Here is an 18,148-nt window from a genome sequence, read left to right on the forward strand (position 1 = left end):
TACCTCATTTTGCCCAAAAAGTTCAGGCTTCTCACACCATCCCTTGACATCCGGAGTTAGGGATTTGTGCCTATTCTCATTTAATCCAAGCTCCCCACCGCTCTGACACACTCTTACCACTTCCCCAACCCCTTCTGCTGTACTTTCTGGAGCTCATGATCTGCAAAATCCATTATATTCTCAACTTTTTCTCTGAAAGGTACTGTTACTGAAACTTCATTATTCTTTAAGCTTGCTAGTTGCCCCATAGCCATCTCACGGGGTATTTTCTTTTTCCTTTATATGGCACTACAGGGCTTGTGGGAGGTGTTGGTATCCTCCTTGTTCCCCTTTGCCCTTTCCATTTTCCCTTCTTCCTTAACAATTGAGCTTTTATTTATGGGAGTCGGGGTGGGGGGAGAAATACCATCAAATTATATCACTGCTACTTCTCATTGTTGCAGTGACTTTCCTGCTGATCATTCCCCTTCATCCATAGCACTGGTCTCACTGTCACTCTTTCCATTACCAACTCAGTCACATTCTTGGTAACTTTAGCTTTTAATTGTAGATGATTTATGGCCTCTTATTTCCTTCAATTTCTAGCTTTAGGAAACTGTACATCCTTGGTACTCCAACTCAGCTACCTCTTTGGCCACGTGGCGATTTACAGTTCAGTGATGCTATCACTTTTCACAGGTGCATTCCTCCTTCCCCCACCCCCAGTCTTCACTTCTTTCTGTGGTTCTTCACTAGATTCATTCCTTTGCACGCACATTTAAATCTTTGCCCCCCCCCCAATAATAATCTGGTAAAACCTTAACATTGTTTAAAATTTAATCTCTTTCCTCTACGTACCAAAGATACCTATCCTAGCAATTTACTTTGCCAGAAAAAAACACAAAACCTCACTGACTGATCTCAGTTAAATCTCAAGTGGGCCCACAGCACTATTTTGTTATGTTCCCTTAGCTTATTCTTTTACTTCCAGAGAAGACTACTTCATGCCTTTCTCCCTCCTTATTCTCAGCTAACAAACGCTTTTCTTATTTTCAACAAACATAAGCAATCTTTTCATGACAAAATTTACCAGCCTATCTGTGGTAGTCAGAATAATGGCCCCCTACATGGTAAAGGGGAATTAAGTTTGCTGATCAGTTGACCTTGAGATGGAGACATTATGCTGGATTATTCCCACGGGCCCAAAGTATATAATTGCAATAGCTCTTGTTAGTGGAAGAGGGAGGCAAAAGACAACCAAAGAGATGGCAGCATGAGAAAGTTGTCTTGTTCCCTTGATGGCTTTTAAGATGGAGGAATGGGTTCCTAAGCCAAGGAATGTGGGCAGCCTCGAAAAGCTGGAAAAAGGAAGGAAACATATTCTCTCCTAGAGCCTCTAGGAGTAACACAACCCTGCTGACACCTTCATTTTAGCCCAGTAAGACACATTTTAGACTTCTGGCCCTCAGACTAGTAAGATAATAAATTTGTGTTGTCTTAAGCCACTAAGTTAGTGGTAATTTGTTATAGCAGCCATAGAAAACATACTTATTAAAATATTTGCCCTTCCTACTATCCCCTTGCAATATATATCATTGCACATTCATATACTTTTCCTTCCCTTTTTAAAATTAAATGAACTGTTATGACTTCTAAGGACTACTCTGTGTGTGATTTGAATCCCATTTCCTCTTGCCTGGTTAAGGAACTTGCTTCTGCCTTATCCTCTTTGCTGCTGATCAGTTTTTTCTCTTTACTGGGTCATTCCAATCTATATATAGTATCTCCCATCTTAAAAGAAAAAAAAAAATCACCTCTTGTCTCCTTCAAGTGTCACACCCAGTCAAAGCTAGAAAGCCCCACAGTAGTTTGGGATTTAAATGATTCTCAGGGTGTACAGATATTTGAAACTCTCATGGATTTCTAGATGTCTCACAGTGGACAAGTTTCAGAAGTATGTGTTTATATCATAGTAACTGAAATTCCATTTGTTTAAGTTTTTGTCTCGTGATATATTTGATGAATATATGGTAAAATTTTGGAGGAATGATTATTTTTTTCTGTTGGATGTATGCAGCTTTACTCCTGTTTATCTTTGGGAGATTTGAGTCTTGTTTTTTCTGTTTCTTTTTCCAGAGAGAGAAGGGCGTTGCCCAAATCACATTGCAGTACTGTGTCGAGGCCGAGTTTTTGTCTTTGATGTAATACATGAAGGATGTTTGATGACCCCACCAGAACTTCTCAGGTTTTCACACTACTTTTTCAGTCTTATTAGGTCTTAAGCTTTTGCTTGAGTTAAAATGTAAATGTTTAGGATTGCCTTTCTGTAGGGTGACAATAAGCTGAAAAATAATAATTGTATACATGCTTATCTAAAAAAATATATTTGTGTTTTATTTTTAATTTAAATTAATTTTTAATTTTACTAGATATATCTGAATATGTTTTACTAGGAGAAAAGGAAAACATCACAGTTATTACCAATTCCATGCCCTCCCCAGGATTGTTAGTAGTTTGGTGTGTTCCACATTTCCAGATCTTTTGCAGTGAATTTACATGCACATACAGCTTAAAATATATATGTATGTTTTTCATATGTAGTATGTATTCTTATATGTATGGGTACATATGGTATTTATTATTTTGAATATATATATTTTTAAAGTGTATTATGGAAAATTCAAAATGTACAAGGAATTACATAATGAAGAGCCCCTCTGGACCCATCCTCTAGCTTCAACAGTTACCAACTACCGGCTTCAGCAGTTACTAACTCTTAGTCAGTGTTGTTTCAACTATACGTCTTGTGCCCTCACTCCTCCATGGATATTTTGAAGCAAATCTCATACATAATATCCTTTCACTGTAAATATTTTAGTATGTATAATATCTCTAAAATATAAGGACCCTGTATCCATAAACAGTCACTCCCCATTGTTCCCCAATTCTCTTCCCTAACCATTAGCAGTCACTTCACACATCTCCCAAACATTCTTACTCCACCAGCCCTAGGCAACCACCAGTCTACTTTTGTCTCTATAAATTTGCCTGTTCTGTACATTTTATGTAAATGGAATCTTACAACATGTGGCCGTTTGTGTCTGGCTTCTTTTACTTAGCATAATTTTTCAAGGTTCAGCCATGGTTTAGCATGTGTGGGTATTTTATTTCTTTTTATGGCTGAATAATATTCTGTTGTATGGATGTACCACATTTTATTTAACCATTCATCAGCTGATGGACATTTGGGTTGTTTCCACTTTTTGTCTATTATGAATAGTGCTGCCATGAACATTGTGTACATGTTTTTGTATGGACATATGTTTCTGTTTCTCTCGGGTATATTTTAGGAGTGGAATTGCTGGTTCATATGGTAACTGTGTTTAACCATTTGAGAAACTGCCAGACTTATTTTCCAAAATAGCTGCACAATTTTACATTCCCATCAGCAGTGTATGATGGTTCCAATTTCTCCACATCTTCACCAACGCGTATTGTTTGCCTTTTTGATTATAGCCACCCCAGTAAGGGTGAAGTGAGATCTCATTGTGGTTTATATTTGATAATGATGTTAAATATTTTCTTATGTGCCTTTTGGCCATATGCATATATCTTCCTTGGAGAAATGTCTAATCAAATACTGTACCCATTTTTTAATTGAGTTGTCTTTTTATTATCGTGTTGTAAGAGCTCTTTATATATTTTAGATAGAAGTCCCTTATCAGATATGTAATTTGCAAATTATATCACCCATTCTGGGGTTGTCATTTCACTTTCTTGATGGCCTCTTTTGAAGCACAAAAGTTTTTATTTTGACAAAGTATAGTTTTATCAATTTTATTCTTTGGTTACATGTGCTTTTGGTGTCCTATCTAATAAATCATTACCTAATCCAGGGATGTGATGATTTATACTTTCGTTTTTTCTAAGACTCTTTTTAAAAAAAATCTGTGAGAAGGGGGAAGATAATTTTTAAAAGTACACTTAGTTTGAAATTCTGGCAGAAATTGAGGTAGAGGTACCCAACAAGCATTTGGAACTTTGGTAACAGATTTAGAGAGAAAATGGGGTGAAGTTAGACATTTGATTGCCCCTTACCCAAAGGTAATAATTAAGGACTATGGCATTTCAGACAAGAGTCTCCATCCTCCTCATTTGCTGGCAAATTAATAAACTCCTCTTTCCTTCTCCTCAAACCACTTGTCCTCTGTCTTCTGATGTGGCCTCAAAGACAAGTGCTGAGCTTTCGGTAACAGATTTGGTGTCTTTGGGTAGGCCTGTTGGCACCCTGCTCACCCAGGGAGCAGCTCTGGATCAAGCCTTGGGCAGGAGTGTTGCCTTTCTGGGTAAGAAAGAAAGGGATTCTTCCAGCAGTTGCTGGGGCTTATTTAGCTCTAGGGAAGTCTCATTTCTTTCTCCCGGAATGGATGCAGCCCCAATCAACCTGAACTGAGTTGTGGGAAAGGAAACAGATTTGGGAAATGTCCACACGCCATGGCCATTTGTTTGTTTGGTAAATTCCCTGGGGTGCACCCCAAGACCCTGATTTCACCCATTTGGGAGGTTTTTACATCTTCCTGTGGGTTGTTTGTTTGTTTGGAGCTGTGCCATTTCAGCGGTGAAATTGTGAGGTTGAGTGGAACTAGGGAACCTGGTTTGAATTTAGAGCTCATTTGTAGTTCCCAGGGAATGGGGAGACTAAGCCACCATTTAGGGCAGGTCTTGAACCTTCCAGCCCCGTAGCAAGGCATTTTGGGGTGGCATCTGAACCCTTTGGATTCCCATTTGTTTGATAGTCTTGGCATTTTGTGTTGGGGATTCTCTGTATTGTCTGTGTGTGTGTGTTTGAAAAGTTTTGTTCCATCTAAAAGCCCCTTGGGAAAAATTTTGGCTAAACGGTCAACTTATAGCTATGAACTTATGTCTAAGGAGAATGGTTTTATTGTAATCCAGTGTATGTGCTGGAGCATGAGGAAAAGTGGCTACTAAATGAAACCTTGAATTATACTGTCTTATAACTGGAATTATTTTGTCAAAGGTCAGGTCAATGGGACAAGATCCCATATGTGTTGGGTTACTGGGTAGGAAATGTCTTGTTTATTGGAGGTCAGACATTCTGTGTTCAATAACCTAATATGATCTCAAAAGCCTGGGATAAAGTTAATGGTGCAAGAAAAAAAATGATAATTAAAGCTATTAAAGAAGTGGATGAGATTAGCAAGGGAGAAACTTGTAAGAGGATTCAGGGAGGCCAGTCAAAGAAATTTGGGGAAAGACATTTGGCAGTGGAAGGAGGACAAATAGTCAATGAAAAAGACTGAGTAGTCAGTGAGGTAGGGAGACCACAATGGAACAGTGCAAAAAAGGCACTGGCATCTTCAAGGCAGAAGATAATTTTAAGAAGATTTATACCTGGGTGTTAAACATTCTATAATGAGGAAAATAAGACTGAGATAAAGCTACTAAGTTTCTTTTATATGATGTTACTGGTGACTTTCAGAAAAGCAGTTTCAAGATAATCACTGGAGGACAAACCAGATTATAGTAAATTAAAGAGTGAGTGGGAAGTAATGAAGGCAGAAACGAGATTGTGTGGAGACATCAAGTGTAGAATATTTTAAAAGATGTACGATTCTGTGATGCAGATATTTTTAATACAAATCTTTGTGTTTTGAAATATAAAAAATTTGAATGTATAGCCGAAAAACAGGTGCATAGATAGCCAAGTTAAAGGAAAAGAAGGATTATGCTAATTACCGTATCTGTTCCTCTTACTGAAGATTTGGGCATTATGTGACCTTTTACTGTCAGACTTAAAATGTCATTTCAGGTTTAACACATTTTCCCTTGTAATTTCTCCCTAACAATGACCACCTTGTAAAATGAATATGAAAATGGTCATTTCAGGGAGCAGGGAGAAGTTTCCTAGTCAAAACTGGTGCTTGGAGATGGTAAGGAAAGGGTAGTAATAAGTAGCATATGGAAAAAAACAGTGAGGTAGATTTTATTTAGAAATTCAGAATTTGTGCTAGTTACTATGCCCACCAAGTAGCCAAAAACTGCAGAGGCTTTATAACTGGAGTAAAATCAGTACTTAGCAAAGACAAGTAAGTAGGAAGAGAGGCAAGGCAAGTTGTTCCCACCACAGATGCAGATTGGTGAAGAAACCCTCATCTGCTCCACAGGACACCATTAATTTGCAAATAAAAGGGGCTGATTTTGCAGCAAGGAAATTTCTTCATCAGTGTTACAGATATAATTAACAAATAGGGTGAAATTATACAAATCGATAGCTGTGTTTTTTCCAAGTTTGAATGATGAAACCACAAATAAGGGATGGCTACTAGTGATGTTTTTTGACCATTTATTAAGCTATCTTAGTTTGCTTTCCAAGGAATTTTTGGAAGCTTTTAAATTGAAGTAATTTCTTAGCATGTGCCATGAATAAGTAGGGCTAAAACTAAAGCTCTGTGGATTTTTGACTGATGAAAATTTATTTCTTTATGGAAGAACCCTGCTATTTAGCTGCTGTATGTTTAAAGAGTCATGAAACTCATCAGACTGGGAGCATAGAATAATATGGGAGGCAATAGTTTATCCTCTGCTAATAGAGTCTTTAAAATATAATGGTTGGAGGTAAAAAAAAAAAAAAGGCCCATGTGAAAACATTTAATATGTGGTACTTCTGTTTTTTGAGTAAAACATTAATTGGATATACAAAAAGTCCTCTCATTAAGTATATATGCACATAGTTTTTAGTTAGATATGATGTACGTAATATTTGTGAGATGGATTACTGGGATATTTTTCAAGTTCTCCATTGTAAAGGGTATTTACTTGGAATCTGGAAGTGCATGCACATTTTCAAAGTATAAATAAATATCAGACAAACTCAAATTTATTTACTTAAGTTATTGTCCGGTATACTTTTTGTGTTAATACAACACATAATCACTTTTCTAAAAAAAGATGTGATGTAGGAACTCTATTGCTGTTGAGGTCATAATTGGTTTCTTTGGGTATATATCAAAACATTTAAATACTGATCAATGTTATAACCTGTTAAAGTCCAAGGTAGCTCCTATCTGCCTATGCATTCTTTGAATCCTCTTTCTTTAATCTTTCATAAGACAGTTGACGTACATCCACAAGAAGTGCCACAGTGAACCTGCTGGACCTGGGATAGCAGCATTAACTAGCGAGGAGCGAACTCAGTGGGCTAAGGTTATGATTTATACTTTTCTTAATGAATCTTTTCTCTAACAAACTCTTTTTGAGATTTTTCTGGATATATTGTATTTAAATTATAACATGTAATCATTATCTTCTTGCCCTTTAGGCACGAGAGCATCTGATTGGTCTTGATCCAGAGAACTTCATTTCACTGGAAAAAATTCAGAGCAGCTTACTGGTATATTCCATAGAGGATGGCAGTCCACATGTAACACCAGAAGATTATTCTCAGGTACTCAACTATCTTGTTCTGTTTTTTTCTCGTAAATTTTTCTGGAGGACTCTTATGTATAATGAACATGAAATTTTTTTCTTTTTTTATATTCAGGATCCTAAAACTTATGAAATATGCATGTACCAAATTGAAGCTTATACATAGATAGTGCTTTGTAAATACTTGCCACATTGTTTAGGATTGTTTAGATATATTTTTTACTTTGTTTAAAGAAATATAACCATTTTTTATGTATCCCATGTCAGAGTTTCTCAACCTTTTCATTGATGGTCTACATAGAAAATTTGTACAGAACACTGGGTTCAATTAACTTTTCTTGCCAAAGATGACATGAGAATCTATGTATAACCCACACCAGTGTATCTTGATACCTTAGTTGGGAGGGTCTGCCCTACCAATTGTATCACCCTAGTAAGTAATTTATTATATCATTTGATCTTATCGAACACACTGACTTCAGTGAATTTAAGGGTAAATGTAGCCTTATTTTTGTGTTCTCCCCCCACCCCTGGGTGATATTTCCTTTCCTGGGAAATCAAAAAAAAGGTAGTAATTATATTAACAGAAGTCTCACGGTCTTTTGGAAACACTTAAATTGTTTTATAATGCATTCATCAATATTAAATAATATGAAAAAATTATCCAGGATAATTTTTTTCAAGGATTGAAAAGCCTTGTAACTAGAAAACAACTTTATTTATTTTTTTTGGGGGGGGGAAGAGAATCACCAAACTTCTTAAGGAAGAACATGTTGTAATGCAGTGTTGTTCAAACTGTTTTGACCATAATCTGTAGTTACAAATAGATTGCAGCCCACTATACATACACACATGTGCGTGCATGTATACACATATATATAAAAGAAGTTTCACAAAACAGTAATTACTTTTACTATCTGTGATGCATTCTGATATTGCTATTCTATTTTTATTCTAATTTTTTGGTAAAGAATATTGATTATGATGCACTAATTAATTTTATGACTCACTAATGGGCCAAAACCTATAGTTTGAAAAACAAGTTTAGTGGAATATGAATTCTTAAAATATTTCTCCCCTAACTAGACTTTAATGTACTTATCAAGATCTCTTATATTATCCAAGTTACAAAAGTTTTGTTCTTTCATTTGTATGTTTTCTAAACATTCATGAATATTGTACCAGTATTCTCTTTTCTATTAATAGTAAGATTTTCTTAACTTGAGATTTTGAGAAACAGCTAAAATCAGGGCCAGAATTACTCTCTTGAATATAACTATATTATCATTTTATTAAATCCAGTTCACCTGAAGAACAAAGGTGATATGATCTATATGTGTTTAAGATGTAAATACTTTACAAACCAATGTTAAAAATCCTTTTAATTTGGAAAAATTAAATTTATTTTAGATAACTGCAATGGCCCTTATTGGAGATACAACAGTACGCTGGGGTGACAAATCCTATAACTTGATTTCATTTTCTAATGGAGTATTTGGTAGCTGTTGTGATGTAAGTAAACTATTCAAGTTTTTTTTTCCTTTTAATCTTCTAGCTTAATTTAATGCCAATAAACCACAAATAGTTATGCTGTGCTGTAGTGTAGTATAAGTAAACACTTATTTAGTTTTATGGCCTTATAATAAAAAACTTGAGTTATGAATTCTCAGTAAAGGTAGAATATGTTATTTTCTTCTGTAGTAAGGGCAACAGTTTGGTGTGTACTGTATCTACAAAATGGAATTTGCCTGTAATATTTATATAGTATAGGCTCTTAAAATCCACTGTTAACTGCTTGCTGAGAATACCTATTTTAAAAGATGTTATATGGCATTACATGTAAGTTCTGTGCACAGGGAAATGTATATGGATATATTTCTAGATTTCAAGGTTTATTTAGTAACTATTTTCTTAAAATGTCATGTGCTCTTTGGAACTGTGGTTATTAAAATGTCTGGTAACTACTATCATTTTTGACCTTCCTCATAAAAAATAAAAAAAAACTTTTCTTGTTTCTCTTCTGTTTTCCTCCCATGGTCAGCTTTACTAGCTGCATCTTATAACTTTCTGGCAGGCATTCAGGAGGTCTATGAACCAAGAACACTTTAAAAACAAAAGTTCAGTAGTTACATTAATCATGTTCAGTTTTAGGTGATAGTAACCTAAATAAAACTGGCATAAACTTAATGAGATACTTGTTGCCGTAGGGTTACAGCTAAATTTGGGTAAGGCTGACTTCCATTGTCCAAATGCTTTCATTGGCAATCTCTCTGTCCCCATTTTTTGATATTACTTTCCTCTGTTTGGCTTCACTTTCAGATAGACTGCCCAATGTGATTGTTGTACCTACAGTCAGTCTCATGTCTTCATAGCTTAGTGACTGCCATGGAAATAGCCAGCTTCTTTTTCCAATGGTTCCAGCAAAAGGCCTGGGAATAATGCTTGGTTGTGATTGGCCTATGTGAATCATGTGCCCATCTGGGAACCTAGTGGGTAGACTAAGTCTCATTCAGACCACTACAGAGTGGTGTGGTGGTTGCCTAAAGAACAACAAAGTAGCTGTTATTACAGAAGGTTGGATTGGTTGATGAGCAGGTGCTAAAACTAAATGTCTATTATAGTAGCTCACCAGAACTACAGTGAAAGGTTACCATGAGTCATTTTGAAGATTTGTGTTCTTTACTCTTCGAGTCTACTGTTGACTAAGTATTTGTTAATTTTCTAGTTTTCTTCTTTCCAGCTCTTTATTTGATTCTCTTTGACCTTCCTCAGTTTAATTTATATCTCTCCTATTCCATGTAAACTATCCTTTATAAGGTACTTAACTGCCTCCTGTCTTCTTCCCTCAATTTCTCTTTGACCTGTCAGCTGCAGACACTCTTCTTTTTTTTTTTTTTTTTAATTTAAAAATTTTTTTAGAGACAGAGGCTTGCACTTTGACCTAGGTTGGAGTGCAGTGGCCATATCACAGCTGCAGGAAGCCCTCCTGTGGCCTCAGGAAAGGCTGTACACAGTGTTTGCCGCCGCCAGTTAGCTGGAGGTCAAATCAGCCTAGTGACTTCTTGTACCTTGGGGCTACACTTGACTCCTTGCTCTGTCCCTGCTCACCAGGTGACCAGGCAGAGCGACTGCATCTCACAATAGGATATAATAGTAGTCCCTCTCAGAGGATCTGTGAGGCTTAAGAGAAATGTGTGCAAAAAAGTACTCACTAACCAAAAGCCTCATACAAGTGTCTGTTGTTAATCAGAAGAATGTACCAGTCATAGCAGGAAAATCCCAGATGAGCTGTCTGTCTTCTGCCGCTGCTGAGCGTTTATAGAAACACATTCTGGCAGCTAATGAAGAGAAAAAAGGCTAAAAATGCAGAAAACTGCAGTGAAAGGAAAATATATAAGTGGATTATCTAATTTATAATATCTAATTGTTAATAAAAGATCAACCCATAAAGTAGTTAATTATGCTGGCTTTGAGATAGTGTTTAAAAGTTAAATCTGTTGATCTTTGAACACATTCTACCTACTATGTTATTGCTGGTTAAATTTCAACATCAAAAGAACGAAAAAAAATTGCCCCATTCATATACATATGAATTATATCTAACAAATTTAGCTGAGATAGTTCTAATCTTATAAACTACTATAGTGGGGAGATCTCAAAAGCAGTTTTTAAAAAGGACATTTAATTTTGTTTCATAGAAACATCCATAGAATGAGAAATAAACACACACTGCCACATTCACATGTGTTTAGTTGTTGCCCAGTACATCTTAGCCAATGAACTGCCTCTCATAATTAAAAAAGGAACCTGTAAAAATTTATACATATCCATGATGGGATTACAGTCAAGCAAACATCGTGTTGCCAGGTCCTGGTTTCCATATGAATCCAAAAGATTGAGCAGAAAGGCAGAATTTTTCCCAACACACTGCATGATTCACTTTATATATGCTCTGGATAACTCTGGAGACAAGACAACGTCTCTTGAATGGGTCTGCCTTCATAGCAGATCTGATATACTACAGTGAAGAATAGAAACTTGTTCACCAGTCCCTTCTGCTTGAGGATGCGGTACACTTCAGTGGAAGTCTGAGGTCCGTGGAGCTTCTGCCGGTTCAGCATGTCCTTCTCTAGTTCTTCAGTGGTCTTCGCAATTCTGGCAAATGCCTCGAGCACCCTGCCGTTCTGCCCTCTGTAGCAGGTGGTGATCAGGTCGGCCACCCCGCAGCTCTCTAGGAAGGTGGCTGTGGACACCTGGCCTTTGCAGAAGATCCTGGCAAAAGCAATCATTTGCAAATGAATTTTTTTACCATTGCACAGCTAGGAAGTGGTGGGGTTTGGATTCAGAACCAAACCCTACATTCTTAAACACTATGTTACACATATTGCCTCCTTATTAGTGAAAAAAAATGAAAGGTAAAAATTATTTGAACAAAGAAAGCATGAGGAAAGCATTGGAGTTTTTCAGATTTCCTAACTTTTTAAAGAAATTATTGGCTTTCTATCAGGGGATAGGTGGATAGAATTATAAGTCAGAGACTTATATCCTTCATTCTTGCTATTTCTTACTGGTTCCAGTAGAATAGTTAGAAGCTGATACTGTTGTCTTAAATAAATATATGTGATAATATTTGAAAATTCTTTGTAAAATTACTACATAGTTATGAGATGTGGTTAGAAAATGGATTTGTAGTGACCTTTGAGTCTTGTTATGTGTGCTGTTGCTGGCGGATGAACTGCTTGGGCATCTTATACCGACCTTTCTCAAGAGCCTTCCCTGATGATGTAGCTGCTACATAGTTGGTAACAATAAACTGTGCTTTTGGCTTCATTGGGCCATGATTTAGGGCAGCAGTGCTATAGTGTTAGGGTTACATTTAAGATACCAAGTTACTCTGAAATTGGGCCCATATCTCCAGCCTTTCCTTCTTTCCCTCCAAGACTTGCAGTAGCAATACACTCAGTTCATGAATGATAACTATGTGTAATGTAAAGTAGTAGCTGTAAGAGAAGGAACCAGCTGATATAATTGTTGTCAAAGGAACATGGGGAAAATAAAGGCAAAAATGTTGTCCTCCAAAATAAATAATGGGAAAATCCACTAACTGCAATTCCTTTCTCCAAATATAACTGTCAAATCTGTAACACCCCTGTAATATTAGCCCATCTTTCTCGCATTTCTTAAACAGTGAGAATTATTTATGCCATATCTGGACACTCTTGTGGAGATATACACACAAAATAGTTATACCTTCTAACCGTTCCCTAGTAGCCTATGTCTTTATCTAAAGAAGTTTGTGCCCATCCTAAATGCCTTCAGATGGTCTCCCGTCCCCGTCTGCTTTTCCACGCTGTTCTTCAAATTCCTGAACACCCTAGCATTGCATACATACACTTGGTTTGACTTCTAGTAAAAATAGCAATTTCTCTAGATTGTTCATGTTTACTTTACCCACAATGACCCCAAGAGCCTCAATTAGATGCTTCCAACTTTAAACATTTGTTCTTTTTTCAAAATATAAAACACAGCAGTTGCACTATATACTGTAGGGTATCCTATATCTTTATCAGTAGGAGGTATTGTATTATCTCTTAAGAGTGGAAGCAAAGTGAAAATAAAATACTGGATCAGGTTTTAAGTTGACATAAAGTCTTCAAAATCTTGTGTATTTTCGTTTTAGCATGCTCCTTTTGATGCAATGGTTTTGGTGAATGTCAGCTATTATGTGGAGGAGAACATTTTGGAGAATGAAGGAAGATGGAAGGTAGAACAAATACTTCATCTTTTTTCCCCTAAGATTTTTATAGATAAAATATTTTTAAGTCTTTCCTGTTTTCAGGGTTCAGATAAAGTACGGGACATACCACTTCCAGAGGAGCTTGTTTTCACTGTAGATGAGAAAGTATTAAATGACATCAACCAAGCTAAAGCCCGGTATCTCAAAGAGGTAGGTTTTTCACTTTTCTCTTAAATAATAATGCTTTCTCTTTTAACAAAATTCATTAAAATTTGTCCGTCATTCAAACGTGTCAGCATAAAACATTTTAAAATTATAGCTTTAGTGCCTTTAATTCTTTATGTTTGATGGTTACTTTGATGCAGATAATAATTTGGTTCTGTTTGGTGTATCCTTTTTAGTTGATTTTTCACTATTCCCATTTAATTCTCTTTGTTAGGCATCTGATGTACAAATTGTGGCATATCCTTTTACATCTTTTGGCAAAAAGCTTACCAAGAAGCAGCAGCTTCACCCTGATACGTTTATTCAACTTGCACTTCAGCTGGCCTATTACAGACTTCATGGACGGTAAGGACCATTCATTTTCTGTTTTCAGAATCTTGAAGTCCAAGGGTCGATAGCTATTCGATCCTAACTCCTCAGTGTTTTTGGTTACTTCTTTTCCAACTGCAGTGTGTCCTACTTTGTACTTCTATCAAAAGTATATTGGAGTTTTGATCTGTGACAGTTTCACAGTTTTTTCTTGATACCTTATCACAGTATTCACTTGATACTTACGAAATGCCTGTTCTCTTCTATGAGATGCTTTGTCATTCTTTGGCATTCAAATCACTTGGTTTTCTTGCAACCTCAGGTTTGCTATGAGTTCATGAAAAGTTATGATTTTGTAGATTATCTAGCCTTTACTCATTTTTAGGATAGGAGAGACATTATGTTGTGACTTTCTAATACATCCTAAGCAGAAATGAAAGCCCTTCAATCTTGTTTTTTTCCTAAATTGATATATAAATAATAATTGTACATATTTATGGGGTACATATGATATTTTTAATGCATACATACAATGTGTAATGTTCAAATCAAGGTGATTGGGATATCAACTACTGCAATCATTTAACATTTCTTTATGTAGGGAATGTTCCAAATCTAGCTGTTTTGAAAGATATAATAAATTGTTAACTATAGTCACCCTACTGTGCTATCAAACACTAGAACTTATTCCTTCTACCTAACTGTAGTATTATACCCATTAACCAATCTCTATTCATTCTCCCCTCACCCCTACCCTTGCCAACCTCTGGTAGCCCCCATTCTACCTTTCACCTCCTCGATGAGATCAATTTTTTTAACTCCCACATGTAAGTGAGAACATGAGATATTTGTCTTTATGTGCCTGGCTTATTTTACTTAATATAATGTCCTCCAGGCTCATCCATGTTGCTGCAAATGACAGGATTTCGTTCTTTTTTTTTTTATGGCTGAATAACGCATTTATCCATTCATCCATTTATGGACACTTAGGTTCGTTCTATATCTGGGCTATTGTGAATAGTGCTACAATAAACATGTGAGTGCAGGTATCTCTTTGACATACTGATTTCCTTTCTTTTGAATATGTACTAAGCAGTGGGATTGCAGAATCATATGGTATTTCTATTGCTGGTTTCTGAAGGAAACACCATACTGTTTTCCATAATGGCTATACGAATTTATATTCCCACCAACAGTGTATGAGAGTTCCCTTTCCTCTGCATCCTTGTCAACATTTGTTTTTGGTAATAGCCATTTTAACTGGAGTGAGATGATATGTCATTGTAGTTTTGATGTGCATTTCCCTGATCATTAGTGATGTTGAGCATTTATTCATTTATCTGTTGGCTATTTGTGTGTCTTCTTTTGAAAAATATCTACTCAGATCATTTGCCCATTTTTTAAATTGGGTTGTTGTCTTTTGCTATTGGATTGTTTGAGTTCCTTACATACTCTTATTACTAATCCCTTGTCAGATGGATAGTTTGCAAATATTGTCTTCCATTCTGTAGTTGTCCCTTCACTCTGTTGATTGTTTCTTTTGCTATGCAGAAGCTTTTGAACTTGATATAATCCCATTTGTCTATTTTTGCTTTTGTTGCCTATGCTTTTGATGTCACCCAAAAACTCCTTGCCCAGACCAATGTCCTGAAGCATTTCCCCAGTGTTTTCCTTCTATTAGTTTCATAGTTTCAGGTCTTATATTTAAGTCTTAATCCATTTTGATTTGATTTTTGTGTATGGTGAGAGATAAGGATCTACGTTTGTTCTTTTGCATATGGACATCCAGTTTTCCCAGCATCAGTTATTTAAGAGACTCTTGTTTCCCCAGTGTATATTCTTCATGCCTTTGTCTGAAAGGAGTTGGCTGTAAATATGTGTATTTATCTCTGAGCTTTCTATTCTGTTCCATCAGTCTATATGCCTGTTTTTATGCCAGTACCATGCTGTTCTGGTTACTATAGCTTTGTATATATATATTTTGAACTCCGGTAATGTGATGCCTCCAGTTTTGTTCTTTTTGCTTCAGGATTTCTTTTGGCTATTCTGGGTCTTTTATGGTTTCATGTGAGTTTTTGGATTGTTTTTTTGTATTTCTGTGAAGAATATCATTGGTGTTTTGATGGGGATTATGTGAATCTATAGATTGCTTTGGGTAGTATGGACATTTTAACAATAGTAATTCTTCTAGTCAATGACCATGGGATATCATTCCATTTTTTTTTTGTATTCTCTTCAATTTCTTTTATCAGTGTTTTATAGTTTTCCTTGTATAGATAGATCTTTTACTACTTAGGTTAAATTAATTCCTAGGTAGTCTATTTTACTTGTAGCTATTGTAAATGGAATTGCCTTTTTTGTTTTCTTTTTCAGCTAGTTTGATGTTGGCATGTAGAAATGCTGCTGATTTTTGCATGTTGATTTTGTATCCTGAAACTTTACTGAATTCATTTATCACTTCTAACAGTTTTTGGTGGCGTCTTTAGGCTTTTTAAAATATAAGGTCACGTTATTTGCAAACAAGGACAATTTCACTTCTTCCTTTCCAATTTGGATCCTCTTTATTTCTTTCTCTTGCCTAATTGCTTTGGCTAGGACTTCCAGTGCTTTGTTGCATAAAAGTGCTAAAAGTGGGCTGCTTTGGCTTGATCCAGATCTGAAAGGAAAGGCTTTCAACTTTTCCATATTCAGTATGATGTTAGCTTTGGGTTTGTCTTATATGGCCATTGATGTTTGGAGGTATAATTCCTTCTTTACCTAGTTTATTGATATATTTCATCATGAAGGATGATGAATTTTATCACATGGTTTTTTTCCATAATCTGTTGAAGTGATCATATGGTTTTTGTCCTTCATTCTGTTGATATGATAAATTAAGCTTATTGATTTGTATATGTTGAACCATCTTTGCATCACCGGGATGAATCCAACTTGATCATAGTGATTGATCTTTTTAATATGTTATTTAATTAAGTTTGTTAGTATTTTGTTGAGGATTTTTGCATCTATGTTTGTCAAAGATACTGGCCTGTAGTTTACTTTTTTGTTGTGTCCCCATCTGTTTTTGGAATCAGGATAATGCTGGCCTCATAGAATGAGTTTGGAAGTATTCCCGCCTCTTCGATTTTTTAGAATATTTTGAGTAGAATTGGTATTAGTTCTTTAAATGTTTGGTAGAATTCAGCAGTGAAAGCATCAGGTCTTAAGCTTTTTTTTGATAAGAGCCATTTTATTGCTTTGATTTCATTACTTGTTATTGGTTTGTTCAGGTTTTCTGTTTCTTTATGGTTCAATCTTAGTAGGTTGTATGTGTCTAGGAATTTATCCATTTCTTCTAGGTTTTCCATTTTGTTGGCATATAGCTTTAATAGTCTCTGATTATCCTTTGTATTTCTGTGGTATTAGTTGTAATGTCATCTTTCTGTCACTTATTTATTTTGCTTACTTAGGCATTTTGCTTTTTTCTTATTCCAGCTAAAGGTTTGTAAATTTTGTTTACCTTTTCAAAAAACCAACTTTTCCATCGTTGATATTTTCTATTTTTTTTTTCCTTGAGTCAGATTTGGTAGTTTGTGTCTCAAAATATATCCCTTTCATTTAGGTTGTATAATTTATTGGCATACAGTTTTTTACAGCATTCTTTTATAATCCTTTTTATTTCTGTAAAGTCAGTATTACTGTCTTCTTATTCATAACTGATTTTAGTAATTAGAGTCTTCTCTTTTTTTCCTTAGTGTAGCTAAATATTTGCCAATTTTGTTGATAATTTAAAAAAAACAACTTATTTCATTGATTTTTTTCTCAATTTTTCTACTCTCTATTTTGTTTATCCCCACTCCAATCTTCATCATTTTCTTCCTTCTGTTAGCTTTTGATTTAGTTTGAATTTCTTTTTTCTAGTTCCTTAATGTGGTCACTTAGCTTATTGATTGAGATCTTTCTTCTTTTTTTCATGTAAGCATTTAAAGCTATAAATTTTCTTCTGAATACTACTTTTGCTGCATCTCATACATTTGGGTATGTTGTATTTTTATTTTTGTTCATCTCAGGGAATTTTCTAGTGTCACTTGTGATTTCTTAGTTGACCAATTGGTTGTTTAAGAGTGTGTTATTTAATTTCTACATATTTGTGAATTTTCCAGTTTTTCTTTTATTGATTGATTTCTAGCTTCATTCCATTTTCACTGAAGAAGATACTTTGTATGATTTCAATCTTTGTAAAATTTATTGACCTGTTTTGAGGCCTAATATATAATCTATCCTGAAGAATGTTTCATTTTCACTTGAGAAGAATTTGTATTCTATAGTAGTTGGGTGGCATGTTCTATGTTTGTTGGGTCTAATTATTTATTGCTTTGTTCAAGTTCCTTATTTAATTATTAATCTTCTGTAGAGATTATTCTACCATTATTGAAAGTTGGATGTTGAAGTTTCCAACTATTTTTGAAGCTA

General features: G+C 35.3%; 2 protein-coding genes across 5 annotated transcripts in view; one reads left to right on the plus strand and one right to left on the minus strand.

The window, feature by feature from the left end:
- CROT (carnitine O-octanoyltransferase) overlaps nucleotides 1-18,148 on the plus strand; it is a 37,448-nt gene that overhangs the window by 11,623 nt on the left and 7,677 nt on the right. For 3 of the 4 annotated variants that reach the window (XM_045564691.1, XM_045564690.1, XM_045564693.1), the window contains exons 7-12: nucleotides 2,116-2,224; nucleotides 7,110-7,203; nucleotides 7,319-7,444; nucleotides 8,836-8,937; nucleotides 13,106-13,372; nucleotides 13,602-13,732. In XM_045564691.1, the coding sequence (XP_045420647.1) occupies nucleotides 2,116-2,224; nucleotides 7,110-7,203; nucleotides 7,319-7,444; nucleotides 8,836-8,937; nucleotides 13,106-13,372; nucleotides 13,602-13,732 (829 nt within the window). The remainder of the gene's footprint in view (nucleotides 1-2,115; nucleotides 2,225-7,109; nucleotides 7,204-7,318; nucleotides 7,445-8,835; nucleotides 8,938-13,105; nucleotides 13,373-13,601; nucleotides 13,733-18,148) is intronic. The other variant, XM_045564692.1, reaches the window with a different exon arrangement.
- Nucleotides 11,138-11,732, minus strand: LOC123647326 (glycerol-3-phosphate dehydrogenase 1-like protein). The gene has a single exon (XM_045564694.1). It carries the CDS (start codon nucleotides 11,712-11,714, stop codon nucleotides 11,367-11,369), a length of 348 nt encoding a protein of 115 aa, XP_045420650.1. The 5' UTR covers nucleotides 11,715-11,732; the 3' UTR covers nucleotides 11,138-11,366.

Source organism: Lemur catta, chromosome 11, assembly GCF_020740605.2.
Source record: "Lemur catta isolate mLemCat1 chromosome 11, mLemCat1.pri, whole genome shotgun sequence".
In the NCBI taxonomy this organism is placed as follows: Eukaryota; Metazoa; Chordata; class Mammalia; order Primates; family Lemuridae; genus Lemur; species Lemur catta.

Excerpts from the sequence above, each read along its gene's own strand:
- LOC123647326 (XM_045564694.1), bottom strand. The coding sequence starts at position 11,714 with ATGATTGCTTTTGCCAGGATCTTCTGCAAAGGCCAGGTGTCCACAGCC.